Here is a 17,691-nt window from a genome sequence, read left to right as displayed (position 1 = left end):
GAAATCTATTTTGTCAGATATTAGAATTACTGTGCCTGCTTTTTTCTTAGTGCCATTTGCTTGGTATATTTTTTTCCATCCTTTCAGGTAGTGCCTGTCCTTGAAAGTGAGATGAGTTTCTTGCAGACAGCAAAGAGATGGATTTTGTTTCTTAATCCATTCACTTAACTTCTGTCTTTTGACTGGGGAGTTCAGTCCTTTGATATTTAATGTTATAATTGAAAGATGTGTATTGGTTGCTGTCATTTTGATTGCTGTTTTTTTTTCTCTAATTTTGTGTTTCCTCAGTTATACCTTTATTTATTTTCTTTCGTTGTGCCTGGGGTATAGTTTTTTCCCTCTCTGCTCTCTGTACTGCTTCAAGTATTCTTTGAAGGGCTCGTTTTATGGACTTGTATTCTTTCAGGCTTTTCATGTCATGGAAGGTTTTTCTTTTCCCCTCAACTACAATAGACATTTTTGCTGGGTAAAGTATTCTGGGCTGGCATCTATTGTCATGTAGAACAGGAAAAACCTTGGTCCAGGCTCTCCTGGCTTTCATAGCTTGCATTGATAAATCAGCTGTAATTCTGATGGTCTTTCCGTTGTATGTGGATTGTTTTTTTTTTGCTGCTTTCAGTATTCTCTGTTTGCTCTGTACATTTAGTGTTTTTACTATGATATGTCATCAGGAGTTTCTTTTCTGATTCTGTCAATTTGGTGTTCTGTGTGCTTCCTTTATTTGTATGGGGATGTCTTTCCATAATTTCGGGAAATTCTCTTCTACAATCATATTTAAGATCTGGTCAACACCATTAACCTGAAATTCTTCTCCTTCTTCTATTCCTATGATCCGTAGATTTGGTCTTTTCATGGTGTCCCACAACTCTTGCATATTCCATTCCTGTGTTTTTTAAAATTTTTCCATACTCTTTCCTTGAGTGGTCCAATTCTTCAACTTTATCCCCCAGTGCTGCTATTTTACAACTTTATCCTCAAATGTTGATATTCTGTTTTCCATTTCATTCATTCTGGAGGTGAGGCTTTCCTCTGTTGTTTCAAGTTGGCTTATTGAGTTTTGCACTTCCTTCTTAATTTCTACCTGAGTTTTCTTCAATGTTTCTATCTCTTTTGTGAATTCATTCAGAAGTTTATCCCTATCTCCTTTTAGCTCTTTGATTTGTTTGTTCATGTGTTCTTTAAATTCATTGAATTCCTTGATCATGTTTATGATTCTTTTAAATTCAGTGTCTTGTGTTATCTCTAGGGGGTTCTTGTAGAACCCCTCTACAGGATTGGTGGAGTTTGGTGGGGACATAGTGTTTTGGCTTTCCATTTTATGCTTTCATTGTGATTTTGACATGTGAATTTATTTTGTTGTTTATTATTCTCAAATGAGAATTAAGTTGAAGTATGCTTCTGTTTGTAATATCGGGGTGCCTAGATCCTTTCTTTATTGGTTATGTAAAGCGGGTTGGTACAGGGTTCAGGTTCTCTCAGGTTTAATTTGGAGGGAACTGATGGCTTCAGAGCAGCTATTCAGGAGAACCCATAGAAGCCCAATTCAGGTTCCAGTCAGATACACTCAGGCTTCCCTCATCACATTGAGACAGGATCCGGGCACTCTCAGGCAGTCTCCTGCATTCTCAGCCCTTATTCCAGAAGTAGGCCAGCGGGAGGTCAGAACTTGGCACTCTCTGGCGGTCTGCTGAGATCAGAGCCGCTACACTGATGGAGGTTGAAATCCACCCTTTTCATTTTGTGGTAACTTTATCTGTGCAACTCTTATCTTCAGCTTATCTACCATGTACAATTTATCTAGTAACATTGGCCCTATATGATGGTTCAAGCACCTAAGATTATAAAATTCTCTTCCAGTTTTGTAAACTCATTATTCCTGGACCACTACTTTTGATTCCTTTTATCATTTCAACTACTCTAGTCCTCTTTCTTCTTTGACCACACTTCCAGTTTTGCTTTCTCGATGTTTTCTCAGGCTCTGTTCCCAGACATCTGATTTTCATTTGTGTATGCTTCCTGAGTCAGTAATTACCCATTTCTACAGTTTTAGCACCTGATGATAGGGTGATGCATAGTTCTGTATTTTTGGTTTGCTGTTTTGTTTTGTGAGACAGTTCTCATATGGTAGTGTAGGCTGCTTTGGAGCTCACTATGTAGGCCAAGTTGACCTTGAGCCTATAGTAATTTCCCTGCTTTAGCCTCCCCAGTATTGGAATTGCAGGGATCAGCCACCAGGCCCAGTCGTTTTAGTTCTAATGGTCTATACTGACAACTTACTTTCTCAAAAATCTACATGCATCACCAGCTCCTCCATTCTAACACGTGTACACGTTAAACAATGTTTGTGCCCCTCCTGAATGCATATGTTGAAACTCTCATCTCACTGTGATGGTATTTGGAGGTGGGGCTTTTGGAAGGGAAAGTTGAGCACTTTCTTTTAAGTGAAAGCTAACTTTCTTTCTACCACTTGAAGTTTTTTGTCAGCCTCTGCACACCATAAAGCAGGCCCTTGCCAGACACAGGATCTGATAACAATTTGATCTTGGACTTATAGACTCCAGAACCTTGAGAAATAAATGTTTGTTGTTTAACTCTCTCAGTCCATGGTAGTTTGTTATAGGAGCCCCAAAGTGACTAAGGCAGTGTCTAAAACCTTGATTGTTGCCTTCTCTATATAATCTGTCTTCCTGCTGTGGTTGGTGGCTCTTTCCACCAATGAACTTCTCAACATATCTCAGTGCCCTTCCAGTCATTCTTTGTTGTTAATTTTTCATTCAAACATTATATTTATTTATTGTTTGTGTGTGTACTGATGACAACTTGCAGGAGTCCGTTCTCTCCTTCCATCATGTGGATCCCAGGGATTGAACTCAAGTCATCAGACTTGGTGGCAGGTGCCTTCATCCACAAATCCTCTCACCTGCCTTTTTATAATCATTCTTATCTCCTTCATGGTCAAAGTCTCAGTCCTATATTTCAGTATAGTGGTTCCTGCTCCCCTACTTTTTTTGAGATAGGGTCTCATTTAGCCCAGACTGACCTCAACTTGCTATGCAGTCAGGAATAACCTTGAAACCTATTTATTTATTTATTTATTGTTTTATGTATATGAGCATTTTCTGTGCATGTATGTAAGTGCACCTGTGCATGCAATGCCTATGGAGGTCAGAAGAGGGTGGCAGATCCCTTGGAACTGGAGCTACAGACTGTTAGGTGCTGGGAACTGAACCCCGGTCCTCTGCAAGAGCATCCGGCGCTCTTAACCACTGAGCCATCTCTTCAGCCACCTCTCTCCTAACCTTGAAATCTTGATCTGCCCAACTCCCACGTGGCTCTCAAGTGCTGGGTCACTTAGATGTGTACCACCATACCCAGCCTCTTTTTCTACTTAGGTTAGACTTCAAAGTTCCTCTTTGACTTCAAGAAAAGAAATAGATCTATTTTGGGAATGGTTATGTTTAGGCACTACAATCATAGGGTGAGTTTTGTTTTCTTATCAATATTTTTAAAGATTAAAATTATGTTAAATTATATGTATGCACTGGGGAGTATGTGCATGTGAGTGCAGTTGTCTGTAGCAAACTCTGGTTCTCTGGAAGAACAGCAAGTGCTCTTAACTGATGAGCTATTTTTCCAGCCCTGTACTTCTTTCATTGTAAAACTTTTTATTAAAATGAGTACAATAAAAGACAAAAAAAGAAAAGAAAAGAAAAGAAATAGTTGCATTCATTCTTTGAGCCCTGACTGAATGCTAACTCCATTCTGAAGCCTTTTTAGATTTTCTTGTTTGGGCTTCTGGTTGATCATTCCTTTGACATTGCTTGCTTTTTTACCTCTTATAGCAATATATTTTAATGATTTTGTTTTGTATTGCATTTATGTGGTTGCATTATGTGTTAGTCAGGCTTTTTAAAACTATTTTTATTTATGAGATATGCAGCCCATGCTGACCTAGAATTGTATGAGCTGAGGCTGGCTTAGAACTCCAGACCTTCCTAGCTCTACCTCTCAAGCAGTAGGGGTTTAGGTGTGCTCCATCACACTCAGTTCTTTTCTTGTTTTGTGGTGGTGTTTTGTTTTTGAGACAGGGTCTCCCTGTAGCCCCAGCTGGCTTAGAACTTGCTGTGTAGACCAGGCTGGCCTCAATCTCACAGAGAGCCACCTGCTTCTGTCCCCTACATGCTGGGATTAAAGACGTGTACCATCATACCCAACACACGCCCAGTTGTTAAAGACCTAAAGTATTCTTACTCTGTTCGTTGATAATACCTTCTCAGTCAACGTTTGCAAAATACATTGAACCCAAGGTAAAATAATTATGAGCTGATAACCACTGAATTCTGTGTCATATTCTCTTCCTGGTGTTTCATATCAACATTTGTTAAGTCCAATGTCATTGTTAGTAAAAGTTCATTTACCATTGTCTTCTTGACAGGAAAAGAAGTTGAGAGGTTAGCGATGTAGATCAGTTGGTGGAGTCCTTGCCCTGTATGCACAGAGCCTTGGGTTTGATCCCCAGCACAGTATAAATCCATTAACAAACTGGGCATGGTGGTGTATGCCTGCAATCCCAGCACTCTGGGGTACATACAGGAAGATTAAGAGTTCAAGGTCAACCTGGGCTATGTAAGACCCTGTTTCAGAAAAAAATAGGTGGAAAATAGGGCAGGCATGCTGTCTTTAAAATAAAATGTATATTATTTGTGCGGGGGGCAGGGTATTTGCATGTACTGTGCATGGGTGGAAGTCGAAGGACAACTTGCAGGAGTCAATTTTTTCCCTCAAACTCAGGTTGTCAGGCTTGTCACCACATGTCTCTACCTGCTAAGCCATCTCACCAGCCCTGGTATGCTGTCCTTATTGATTCTAGTCCAGTCAATGGTTTTTCTTACAAGAAATTGTGTGTGTGTGTGTGTGTGTGTGTGTGTGTGTGTGTGTGTGTTAGCTGGAAGCCTGAATGAAAAAGGGACAACAGAGTACTGGAGCAGTATTCAGTGAAAGGAAAAAAATTTGTTTGGTGTGTATATATGTGGAACATGCACAAGAATGTATGGCTGTACACCCGTGTGTGCTCACATGTGGAGGTGAGATGAGGACATCAGATGTCTTCCTCTATCACTCTCCTGAAATGGCAAAGCTGACTTGATTTTGTTCTGACTTTTGCTTTCTCTTGTTTTTCTGCCTAGTTGCCTCCCCATCCTTGTTTTAACTGCAGCCAGCCAATCAGAACCAGTCCCATGAAGGCTGCACCTGTAGATTCAGGGCGGTACACTGTTTCTGCAATACTGGGAAACTTAACAGTAGCCAAGTAGCATATCCTCCCACTCAGCTATACCAGCATCTCCATGGAGCCTATGTTTTTGCAATTCTGAGAAACTTGTTTTTCCTAACCAAAACTTTTTGTTAACTGAAAACCTCTTTTTTAACTGACCTGCCCCTGGTCTTATGTAACTATGGTGATCTGAGCCATCTTCCCAGCCCCACAATATATTTTTAAAACTCAAAGTATTTACATGTTTCCTTAGAATTTATTATGATATTTCTCCTCTGTATGCCATCTGATTGCTAGTTATAGATATTTAAATGGACAATATCAATTAATACTAAGTAGAAGCACTAGGGTTCCCTAAATCAGTCCACCTTTTAACCTGAGGTTTTACTTAACTACCACAAATTTCAATCCATGTGTACTGTGTGTCTTCAGGATTTTTTTTTCTCTGTAGCCCCAGCTGGTCTGGAAGTTGTTATGTAGACCGGGATGATCATAATCTCACAGAGATCTGTCTGCCTCTGCCTACTGAGTGCTCGGACTAAAGGCATGCACTACCATGCCCGGCTGTCTTCAGTTCTAATTTGAGGAAGTGAGAACACTTGAGATCCCTAGACCTGTTGAAAGGTACTTCTGTTTTGAAGTTCTTACAGTGTTTTCATGACATAACCCCCATTCATTTTGCCACTGAATTTGCAACTAAAAAACAAAACAAAAATGCTATTCTTTCAGGTGATATGACTTAGTGATGGAGTGCTAGACTAGTATGTATGAGTTATTGGATTCAAATCCCAGCACCAAAAAGAGAAGGCCTAAATAAGTGTGTATTTATTTAAAAGTGCTGTTCTTTTCTGTGTGAGGTATTTGTGTAGTGGATTTTGAGCCTTAATAAAATAGTATCCAGTGAACAATTTCAATCTGATACTACATTGTAGGTGTGGAGACTAATGAAATCACAAACTTGCTGAACTTACTCTACTTATTAATTTACATATTTATTAAAAATTTATTTGTGTGTGTTTGTATATGTGAGTCTGTGTGAGTATAAGCCTGCGCCTGCACATGCACAGAGGCCCTTGGATCAGGAATTGCAAGTGTTTGTGGGATGCCTGGCTTGTTTTATGGGTTCTGGGATCTGAATTCCAGTTCTCATGGTTGTACAAGTGCTCTTCACTGCTGAGCTCTCTAGTTCTTATTCTTTTCCTTCCTTCCTTTCTTTCTTTCTTCCTTTCTTTCTTTCTTTCTTTCTTTCTTTCTTTCTTTCTTCCTTCCTTCCTTCCTTCCTTCCTTCCTTCCCTCCTGCCCCCTCCTCTTCAGGCTCCCACCCTCATGACGTTCTGCCTCACCACTGGCCTAGAATCCAGCTGGCCTGGAACTTACTATGTAGACCAGGCTGTCCTTGAACTCACAAGAGATCTTGCCTGCCTCTGCCTCCTGAGTGCTGGCATTAAAGGCGTGTGCCACCATGCCTGGCTGTTCTTATTCTTTCTTATTTTTAAAATATTGTATTTACTTTTATTTTATGTGGATGAGTGTTTTGCCTGCGTGCATGTAAGTGCATCATGTGTGTGCAGTGTCTATGGAGGCCAGAAGAGAAAGCTGAATCTCCTGGAACTGGAGTGGATGGGTGTTAGCTGCCACAGGGGTGCTGGGAACTGAATCCAGGTCTTCTGCAAGAGCAGCAAGTGCTCTTAACTGCTGAGCCATCTCTCTAGCCCCTCTAGTTTTTTTTTAAAAAATATAACATTTACTATGCTTTAGGCACTTATTCTTTTGCATTTATTTATTTATTATTTTTTTCTTTTTCTTTTTCTTTCTTTCTTTTTTTTTTTTTTTTGGTCTTTTTGAGACAGGGTCTCCTTGCAGCCCCAGCTTATTTGTTTCTTAAGACAAATAACCACCACGCCCAGCTTATTTGTTTCTTAAGACAGGAGCTTCTTGTAGACCAGGCTGGTCTTGAACTTTCAGTATTCCTCTTGTCTCTTCCTACCAGGTGCTGGGATTACAGGCATGTGCCATAATGCCTGGCCTTTAATGTCTCAATTTTATGCTTTTGGGATCAAGCCCAGAGTCTTGCACATGATGTCAAGTGCTTTACCACTGAGCTACACCTTAACTAGGCCTCTAAATTCTTTTCAAGCTTTGCCAGTGCTCATCGTAATGCTTTGGTACTGCTGCTCTTATTCGAGTTTATAGATGGGAAAACTTATTACTTGACCAAGGTTGTTCAGTGATGGAGTGGAGGGCATTTGAACCCCAGAGCTTGTGTGGTTCCACAGCTCTATGCTCATAACTATCTTTTCATATTAATTGGATTGATCATTCCTGAACCACCACTGGATCATCGAGAGACCACCACTTTGTTTTGATGGAAGTCAAGGAGAGTGCCTTTTGAGTATAATGCCAGGAAAGTAATGCTCCATCCTTTTGGTAATTTTAAAAAGAAATAGTTATTAAGCACTTGGTTGGTCAGAATCTGTGCCAAATGCTTCTTGAGTTTGGATGGGCTTAGAAAGTAAGGAGCAAGTTTATATCAGGTATATTTGGGCCAGGTTCCCATGTAAAGACTAGAAAAACTTAAAGGAATGTGAACACTTCATGTGCCTATAGAACTCATAGAGTTCATCATAGCTGGTTCTCACAGGCACTTTCTTTGGGAGGCAGGACAAGTGTTATTTGCATTTAGAGTGTTAGTTAGATGGTGAAACCGAGGCTCAGAAAGTTTTTCCAAAAATCTCAGATAGTGAGCAACTGGCTTAGTAACCTAATCCAATTCTCTTACCTTCACATCCAATGATCTTTCCTTTGTAGTTAACCCCATGCAGCCTGAACTTTGCTGTGGTGTAGAACACTGAGTACCTGGAAGCCAGTACACTGCCTTCTCTGTGAGTCACCAAGTTTAAATGAGGTAATACCAGTCCCTTGTGTCAAATTCCCTTTTTTGTGTACTTGATCTTAAGGTTGGTGCCTTGGTCGCTCAAAACTTAATTCTTTTTAAATTTTATTATTTTTATTTTATGTGTAGGTGTGTATTACTTGCATGTAGGTAAGTGCACCCGTGTTGTGCAATGCCCACGGAGGACAGAAGAGGCAGTCAGATCCCCTGGAACTGGATTTAGGACAGTTGTTAGCTGCCATGTGAGTGCTGGGATTCGAACCCAGGTCTTCTGCAAGAACAGTGTTCTTAACCGTTGAGCCATCTCTCTAGCCCCCCCCCCACCCAAGACTTAATTCTTGATGGGTTTATTGGCAGATAGATCAGGTGTGCCATCATTTCAGGTCCTGGTCCAGCCATTCTTAGTCCTGGGAAGGTGTGTGTAAAGCAAGAAGTCCGAGATACAGAGTGGCTAGCTGGAGGGAGGCCGTTTCTTACTCTGTCCTCACTCTCCACCTCTGTTGTTACCATCATCTGCCCCTCAGCTGCTGTTTGAGGGTGACTGTTGGGTACAGGTGAGGGTACTTTGCCTTTCTATTGGTTTCAAGCAGAAAACTTTATCAATGAAGGTTGTAATCTATGGTGAGGCCTACCCACTTTTTGTCCAGTAATGAAGGGACAGAAAAATTTTAGGAAAGCTCTAAAAACTAGGCCATTTGAGATTTTTGCCAGCAGGTGGCACTTCTCCCCATTCTTACCAAATAAAGTCTAAGAGAAGAATTTATTTATTTATTTATTTATTCATTTATTTATTTATTTATTGTAGTTTAGCTAAGCCCAAGCACTTCTCTTTTCCTATTGTAGTGGGCTAGTCTACATTATCTGGTAATTTGTTTTGTTTGTTTGTTTGAGACAGAGTCTCAATACATAGCACTGGCTGACCTAGAACTTGCTATATAGACCAGGTTTGTCTGGAACTCACAGAGATCTGCCTGCCTCTGCCTCCCAAGTATTGGGATTAAAGGTGTTTGCCAACCCAGTTGCAATATTCTATTTATACATAGCAATACAGTTATACTCTTTTCCCACAAAGGATTTGAATTTGTTTATGTAACAGAAGATTTTCTTTTTTCTTTTCTTTTCTTTTCTTTTCTTTTCTTTTCTTCTCTCCCCCTCCCCCTCTTCTCTTCTCCTCCTCTCTCTCTCTCTCTCTCTCTCGCTCGCTCTCTCTCACTCTCTGTCTCTGTCTCTCTCTCTCTCTCTCTTTGTCTCTCCCCCTTCTTTCCCCCCTTGCTGTTCAGAAGGAATTCACTAGGTTGACCAGGCTGTGGCAACCTTCAGATCTCAGTCTCAATAAAGCTCGATTACAAGTGTAGGCCACCACACCTGCCTTCGTTATCAGGCCTTTAGGTTAATGGGAAGACGGTAGAAGATGACTTTTCTAGGATTTGAAATAAAAATTGAAGTGCTCACTTAGGCAGGCGTCTGTGTGCTCCTCTCACCGGACTGACCTCCTTTAAGGCGTTGCTTCTGACCTGCGAACATTAAGCACAGGTACTCTGCATCTTCAGGGTTCTGTGATCAGAGTTCTTCAAATTGTCAGCTTCGACTTTTCAAGGCTCCAGCTTCAACCATGCGTTCGATTTTACACATTGTCCTAGGCATCGAGGATTACAAACGAGTTACCAAAACGGTCCCCCCTGAAAAAGAAAAAGAAGCCTGGCGTGGTGGCGCACACCTGTAGTCCCAGCACTCAGGAGGCAGAGGCAGACGGATCTCTGTGAGTTCAAGGCCAGCCTGGTCTACATAGTGAGTTCCAGGACAGCTGGGGCTACAGGGAGACCCTGCTTCAAAAAGACCAAAAAAAAAAAAAAAAAAAAAAAAAAAAAAAAAAAAAGATTCCCTTCTTTTGGAGACGGAGACAGTCCTGTTTTGAGACAAAACTAGAAAGCCATACCAGGCAATGTTAGGATCAAAGGTGAAACCTGTGTCTTTATAGGGTTCTGAAAATAAATCTGTTCCATCTATTCCAAGTTTCCAGATTAAAACTGGCTTCTAGTACCAGTGAAGTTCGCGTGGATCGTGTTGTCCATAGTAGCTTGAATAGGCGAGTGCAGGCTCCCTAATATCCCTAAATATCCTTCCCAGACCCTAGGGTGCTTCATGGAGATTAACTCAAGGTGTCAATCATCCTCTGGGCTAGAAGGACCAGCGCCTAGCCCCGCCCATCGCTGTGAGGTTAGGACAAAGATTAGAGGCGGAACCGGGCGGGGCTGGGGGCTCCGGGAAGCCGAAGCTTGCAGCCAGTCCCCGCAGCTGGGGGCTGGCTCCCAGAGGCCTGCTGCAGCAGCGGGGGCGGCTGGCGGGAAGCTTTGTGGCGCGGGCAGGTTCCACGGGGTGTCGCAGAGGCGCCTGCCGCCCAGGGCACTCAGCCTGGCCGCGGGCACCGACCGCATGGGCAGCCCCGCGCAGTGGGGCTTCCCAGCGCGCACGAACAGCCGCTTGGATGCGTTCCTGCGGCGGCACATGCGGCCCGAGGTCTACGACGGGGTCCGCGCCTACGAGCCGTGCATCGTGGTGTCCCACGAGGAGAAGCACACCTTCAAGTACGTGGTGCTCAGCGATCGGCTCATCTACCTGACCGAGAACCCGCCCAAGTCCATCCAGACGGTAGTGGCTCTGCGGGACATCGTGGCCATTGACCTGGTGAGGAGCGCGGGTGGGCCAGTCTCCTTTCCTAGGCTTCCCCAACTTCTCCCGCTGGAAATGGGGAAAACCTTCCCCATCCTGCCCTGGAGCTTGCTATCCCCCAGCGAAAAGCAGCAGGCGCAAGCCGGGGATTGCTGTGGGATTCCAAATAAAGATGCCTTGCCTCCTTACTGTGTCTACCCTTGGATTCCCACATAGGCTTTGAAACCGATAGAAATTCGCTCTAAGGCAATTCTCTTGTTCATTAAGCACCTAGTCTACGCAGGTACTGTGCTAGACCCGGAGGACGCAAAAACTAAATTGAACCTTTTTTGCAGCAGCTGTGGGAGGGATGAGACCACACTGGTGCAAACAAACGCCACGTGTTAAGTGCCTCGTGCCTTATTCACTTTTTTGCCCCTCACGCTTGGATAGCATGTTACATAGTCCAGAGTGAGTGAGTGAATGAATCCGTGAGATGTGCATAGGCTGCTCACTTGATCCAAACTGGGAAACTTCCTGGAAGGTGGCTCAGAACTGAGCTTCCAGGGAGTTAGAACCTGGTTTAGCCCAGCCTTGCCCTAGTTTCTAGTGTTGCTACTATATCCCTCCCCTCTGGATAGACTGACTATAGTATGAACCAGCTGCAGATTGGAAGCGCAGCCACTCTCCTAACTCCTCTCCACCAGCTTGGTCCCTTTGTCTGAGCTACTCTCCAAGTGTGCCTTTCCTTTTTCCTTTGGGACCAATGTCTGGCCTCCTTCTCTGCCTTGCCTAAGCCTGTGTCCCCCAGGGAGAAAGTGGTGAGCTTCTTGATTGGAGCTGTTTTGCTTAGAGAATCATAGCTTAGTTTCAACACATCTGTTAAGGAAAAAATGAAAAGAATCTAACATTTTTCTAGTCCAACTTCCCTTGTCAGCTATTTTTACATTTGCTTCTTTTAAAAACATTATCACATATTTGTTTGTTTACTGTGTGTGCATGTATGTGTGTGTGTGTGCATATATGTGTATGTATGTCATGACCTGCATGTGGAAGTCAGATGATAACTTGTGGGAGTCAAGCTCTTTCCTTCCATCGTGAGTTGGAACTCAGGTTGTCAGGCTTGGGGTCCAGCATCCTTACAGTAGCTGTCATCTCACCAGTCTTATTTGCTTCTTTTTTGAGTGAATAAAGTAAAAATTTGCCCTTATTTCCATTCTCTTGAGCTAACACTCTCTCTCTCTCTCTCTCTCTCTCTCTCTCTGAGAGAGAGAGAGAGAGAGAGAGAGAGAGAGAACTATGTAGCTCTGGCTGGTTTAGAATTCACTATGTAAACCAGACTGGCCTAGAACTCAAGAGATCCACCTGCCTCTGCCTTCCCAGTGCTGGGATTAAAGCTGTGTGCCCTCATACCCAGCCTTAAGCTAATAAAAAACAAAACAAAAAACAAAAAAACCCTGAAGTGCCTTTACAATTTTTTTTTTCTTGTTAGGAACTGGGAATTGAACCCAAGGTCTTGTGCTAGGCAAGTGCTGTAGCCCTGTTACATCCTGTTCTAGTTACTTTCTATTGCTGTGATAAAACACTGACTAAAACCAACTTGGGAAGGAAAGAGTTTATTTGACTTACAGCACTGATCATCATAAAGGGAAGCCAAGGCAGGAACTCAGGGCAGGAACCTGGAGTACAGACCTGGAAGAACACTACTTACTGGCTTGCTCCCCTGGCTGGTGCACAGCCTGCTTATATAATACAGGCCCACCTGCCCAGGGGTGGCACCGCCCACAGTGGGCTGGGCCCTCCCACATCATTCAACAATCAAGAAAATGCCCCACAGACAAAACATGACCATAGGCCAAACCAACGGAGACAATTCTTCAAATGAGATTCCCTCTACTCAGGTCTGTCAAGTTGACAACTAAAGCTCTCCAGCACACATCCCCAGTTCTCCAAAATGTTTTAAAAAGCTTTGAGTGCTCAGCTTTTTCAAGTGTCTCCAGGGCAAATATTTATTGTTTTAGCAAAAATGTAATGATTTTTAAGGTATTGCTATTCTCCCCCAAGAGAAACAATACATTTTAGCAGTTGTTATATATCCTACCTTAAGATGTCAGAAATGGAATAACAGTAAAACTCCTTAGAGTTTATGAACCAAGAATCCTGTGGAAGGCCATTCCTTTTTTGGTTATGTTTTATGTACAAGATTTACCTTTCAGGCATGCAGAAGAATATGTAATGCATGATCCAAGTTAATCTCTAGCACTTCCCAAAACGAAGACCAAAATCCCTCAGAAGAATATGTAATATCTATGTCTAGGCTGCACAGATCTGAGATTTCAGAGTTAAGAGTGCAGATTTCACCGTCCATCTTGCACAATATAATTAGCTTTGGAAGTTGTGATAGGCATAAAATTTTCTCTCTATTTATTTTACTAGAACATTCCTCAAAAGAGGAATTTTGAGAGATAACCACATCCTAAATTCCTAGAACTTGTGACTATGTTATGTTATATCATATGACAAAGAGTAAGTATGCTAGTCACTTGATTTTCGAATAGGAGATTGAGGAACTGGAGGGATGGCTCAGTGGTTAAGAGTATTTATTTCCTGCTCTTTAGAGGATCCTGAGTTCAGATCTCAGTACCTTCATTGGGCAAATCACAACTGCCTGTAACTACAGTTTCAGGAGATCTGACACCCTCTTCTGGCCTCTTCAGGTACCTGCACATACATGGCATACATTCACAAAGACACACACACACACATACACATGAATAAAATAAATCTTTTTTTTTAAAAAAAGGAGATTGACTGGGTGTGGTGGCACACGCCTTTAATCCCAGCACTCGGGAGGCAGAGGCAGGAGGATCTCTGTGAGTTCGAGGCCAGCCTGGTCTACAGAGTGAGTTCCAGGCAGCTGGAGCTACAGGGAGACCCTGTCTCAAAAAAAAAAGGAGATTGAGGTCAGGTATGGTGGTATACTTGGGAGGCAGACAGAGGCAGTGGATCTCTAAGATGGAAGCCAGTCTGGTCAAAATAGCGAGTTCCAGGCTAGATGGGGCTATAGGGAGACCCTATCTCAAAAAGACCAAAAAAAAAAAAAAAAAAAGATTGAGGCAGGTCTGGAAATCCCAGGACTAAGACTCCAGAGGCAGAGCCAGATCATGAGTTGGAGGACAGGCCTGGGCTACATAGCAGGACTCTGTCTTAAAAATAAATAAAAAGATTAATTTGCATTATTCAGGTAGGTCTGATGTAAGCACATCATTGTAAGTGGAAGAGGCTGGCAAGTTCATGAAGACCCAAGCAACCATTATTAGTTTCAAGTGAAGAAGCTGGGAGCAGTGGAAGGAGGCAGCCTCCAGAGCTTGAAGATAGCAAAGAAACAGACTTTCCCAGGAGCCTGAGGAAGGTATACAGTCCTGCCAATATCTTTATTTTAAGCTCAGTGAAATCCATTTTTGTGTCTGTTTTTGTTTTTCTTTGCTGGAGAGTAAACCCAGACTTCATGATTCTAGGCAAGTGCGCTGCCACTGAGCTGTCCCCCTCAAAGGTTGGGCCCATTATTTGACTTATGACCTTCAGAACTATAAGAAAATAAATTTGTGTTGTTAAATGCCACCAGAGTTGTGGTACTGTGTTACAATAGCCATAGAAAAATAATGTGTCTCCCCTTTTAAGATTGTTCTTAGTGAGAAATGAATATAATAAATGCCAAGCACAAATGCCTTAATTTCTTTTCCAGAGAGTTTATAAAATACTTTTAGGGTTGTTATAGTCAAGTGATTTGTATTAAACTCCATAGGTTTTCTTGTTTCCGAAGATTTATTTTATTTTTAATTATGTATGTGTGTGGGCATGGGAGTGCAAGTACCTATGGGAGCCAGAGGCATCGGCTTCTCCTTGAGTTGGAGGTACAGAAGGTTGTGAACTGCCCAGTGTGGGTGCTGTGAACCAAATTCAGGTCCTCTGCAAGAGTAGTATGTGTTTTTAGCCACGAAGCCCTCTTACCAGTTCCCTAATCTCCAGATTGTGTGAACACTGGATGTCACAGAATTGTGTTCCCTTGTACCAATTAGTAAATACACATGTGATTGACTATTCTGTTATAAATATTCATTATCATCATGTGTAAGATTTTCCCAATTTCTTTATTTTTTGATACTTATTTATTTAAAGATATTTTATTTATTGTTTTTATTTTATGTGTATGAATGTATTGCCTGCATTTTTGTAAGTGTACCCATGTCCTGCTATGCCCAAGGAAGTCAGAAGAGGGTGTCGGATCACTGGAACTGGAGTTAAGGATGTTGTTAGCCACCATGTGGGTCCTGGGAATTGAACCTAGGTCTTCAGCAAGAGCTGCCAGTACTCTTAACGGCTGAGCCATCTCTCCGGCCCCTTTATTTTTTTTTAGCTCTGGCTGACCTGGAACTCATTGAACAGGCTAGCTCAAACAGAGATTACCCTGCCTTTGCCTCCTGCGGGCTGGTATTTGTCACTGTACCCAGCTGAATTTCCCTGTTTTTTTTTTTTTTTTTTAAATAAAATTTATATTCTTTGTGAATTTCATATTTTCTGATTTCTTGTATCACATATAGTCATCTGTCCTTGCTAAGTCAATCACTTGAGTCCCATTACGTCACTGTCAGGCAGCTTTGTTTTTGAGAACCAGCTCCTCCTTCCTTGAAAGATAAACTAATGTCCTTTATTACTAGGGTACTGTCCTCTTTCTGAGGCCAGTTCTTTGACATCCTTTTCCACTGTCCTCAAACTTCTCATCTTACTCTACAAGACTATCTTCTTGTTATTTAACTTTCAGTTGTCTCAGGTTCCCATCCTGTTTGTTTTGCTGTCATGTGGTCAACTGGACTTAAGTAAAACTTTAGAGCAAACCAGCCTTTATGTTTCTGGGCTCCAACCCTCCTTGTTTCTGTTATACTAAGGCATGGCTACACTTTAGGAAAAAACCCTGCAACCATATAGATGAAATTCCACTTTTTCCTCCAAGGAAAGAAAGAATGGAAGCGATAGCTACAAAAAGTTAGATCAGGGGCTTGGAGAGATGGTTAAGAGCACTGACTGCTCTTGCAGACAATCTGGATTCTGTTCTCAGCACCCACATGGAGGCTAACAACTGTTGGTAACTCCTGTTCCAAAGGATTTAATGTCCATTGCATGCACATGGTACACTTACATGCATGCAAATAAAACACTTATACACATGAGATAAAAATAAATAAAAAATTACAAAAAGTTAGATCACATGTTTTAGAGAGGATAACATGTCCCTTTCGTCAAAAATAATGCTAGCCTGCATTTGAGCTCTCACATGTTTGATATGGTTCATCTCCTCAAAGAAGTTTTCAAGGTTTGGATAAAGCTTTTATAAAGAACTGATATTTTCTTTGAAAGTTAGTTTTGGGGGCTAGACAGATGACTCAGCACTTGCCATTCTAGAGGACCAAGGTTTGGTTCCCAGCATCTGCATGACTGCTCCCAACTGTCTGTAACTGTAGGTCCAGGGGATCCATGCCCTCTTCTGACCTCAGTGGGCATCAGGCAGGCATATGGTGCATATACATACATACAGACAACACACAAACATACAGTAAAAAAAAAAAAATCTTTTAAAAAAGGCTAGTTTTATTGCTTTTAACTGCTGGGTCATAGATCCCCCAAAATTTTGAAGTCATGTGTCAAATAACCATCATAATTTATGAGGGCTATAAGAAAGAAAATTGTCAAAAAATAATTCTGGATGGGAAGGAAACAAAGACGTTCCACTATATAAACCAAGTGTCATTATTGGAGAATTTGCGGCCACCTGATGATCTTTAAGTCTCTTGGATGAAGAAGCAAGTTAGATGTCTGCTTCTCTGTGATAAAGCACTGACCCAAACCACCATGTGAAGGAAAGGGTTCATTTCTTCTTACACTTTACAGTTCACTGTCCAGGGAAGCCAAGGCAGGAATCTGGAGGCAGGAACTGAGGTAGAGACCATGGAGGAAAGCTGTTCACTGGCTTGCTTTCCCTGGCTTGCTCGGCTTCCTTTCTTACATATCCCAGGTTCATCTGCCCAGGGATGGCACTGGTGTCCCGAGTGGGGTCATCCTACATTAATTAACATTCAAGAAAATTCCTCACAGGCATGGGGACAAGTCAATCCAGTCTAAACAATTCTTCAGTTGTGGGTCCTTCCTCCCAAGTGATTCTAGGTTTGTGTTGAGCTGGCAGCTGAAGGTACAGATGAGAGTTCTGGAAAAGACACCACATGGAGGCAGGATCAGGGGGCTGTCAGGCAGTCCCCTGGGTTCTCAGGCCCTCTGGTTGTTGGAGGCCAGAGGGAGACCAGAACCCAACACTCTCTGGTGGTCGGCTGAGCTCCGAGACACTACCCCAATGGCGGTCCAAACCCACCGTCTCGGGCTGTCTGCTAGTATCTCAGCCTTAGCCTACAAAGCCAGATCTGCTTGAATCATATATTTTAAGGTAATTTTGATATAATAAGAACAGAATTATGGAATTAGAATTTCCAATTTGTGTCCTTGTATTTACTAGTAGAAAATTTCTCCATTGTATTTCACAAAACATATTAAATTGCTTTGCATTTTTGTACCTAAAACCAAGCCAGCAGACTGTTGCCAAAAGTCTTAAGATTTATTATTTACATTACAGCCCATACAATGAATTGTTTCAAATATTTCATCACAACTATAAATTTACAAATTGTGATGAAACTAGATGAAGAAATTACTTCATAAATATTCTGAAGATAAATCCACAAAAGATTAGCAATGAAATATTTAATCAAAATTTTAATGAAATAAACTAGTTTTATGTGTTTTTAACATAAAAAAAGAAAAAAAGGCTAGT

The 17,691-nt window shown here is 41.9% G+C and overlaps 1 protein-coding gene across 2 annotated transcripts in view; it reads left to right on the top strand.

Annotated features, from left to right (window-relative positions):
* The first annotated feature begins 10,407 nt into the window (after positions 1-10,407).
* CUNH12orf56 (chromosome unknown C12orf56 homolog) overlaps positions 10,408-17,691 on the top strand; it is a 112,956-nt gene continuing 105,672 nt past the window's right edge. For both annotated transcript variants that reach the window (XM_029561451.1, XM_008829161.2), the window contains exon 1: positions 10,408-10,850. In XM_029561451.1, the coding sequence (XP_029417311.1) occupies positions 10,599-10,850 (252 nt within the window). In that variant the 5' untranslated portion in view covers positions 10,408-10,598. The remainder of the gene's footprint in view (positions 10,851-17,691) is intronic.

Source organism: Nannospalax galili, unplaced genomic scaffold (genome assembly GCF_000622305.1).
Source record: "Nannospalax galili isolate Female #2095 unplaced genomic scaffold, S.galili_v1.0 scaffold110, whole genome shotgun sequence".
In the NCBI taxonomy this organism is placed as follows: domain Eukaryota; kingdom Metazoa; phylum Chordata; class Mammalia; order Rodentia; family Spalacidae; genus Nannospalax; species Nannospalax galili.
This window is presented reverse-complemented; position numbering and strand designations above follow the sequence as displayed.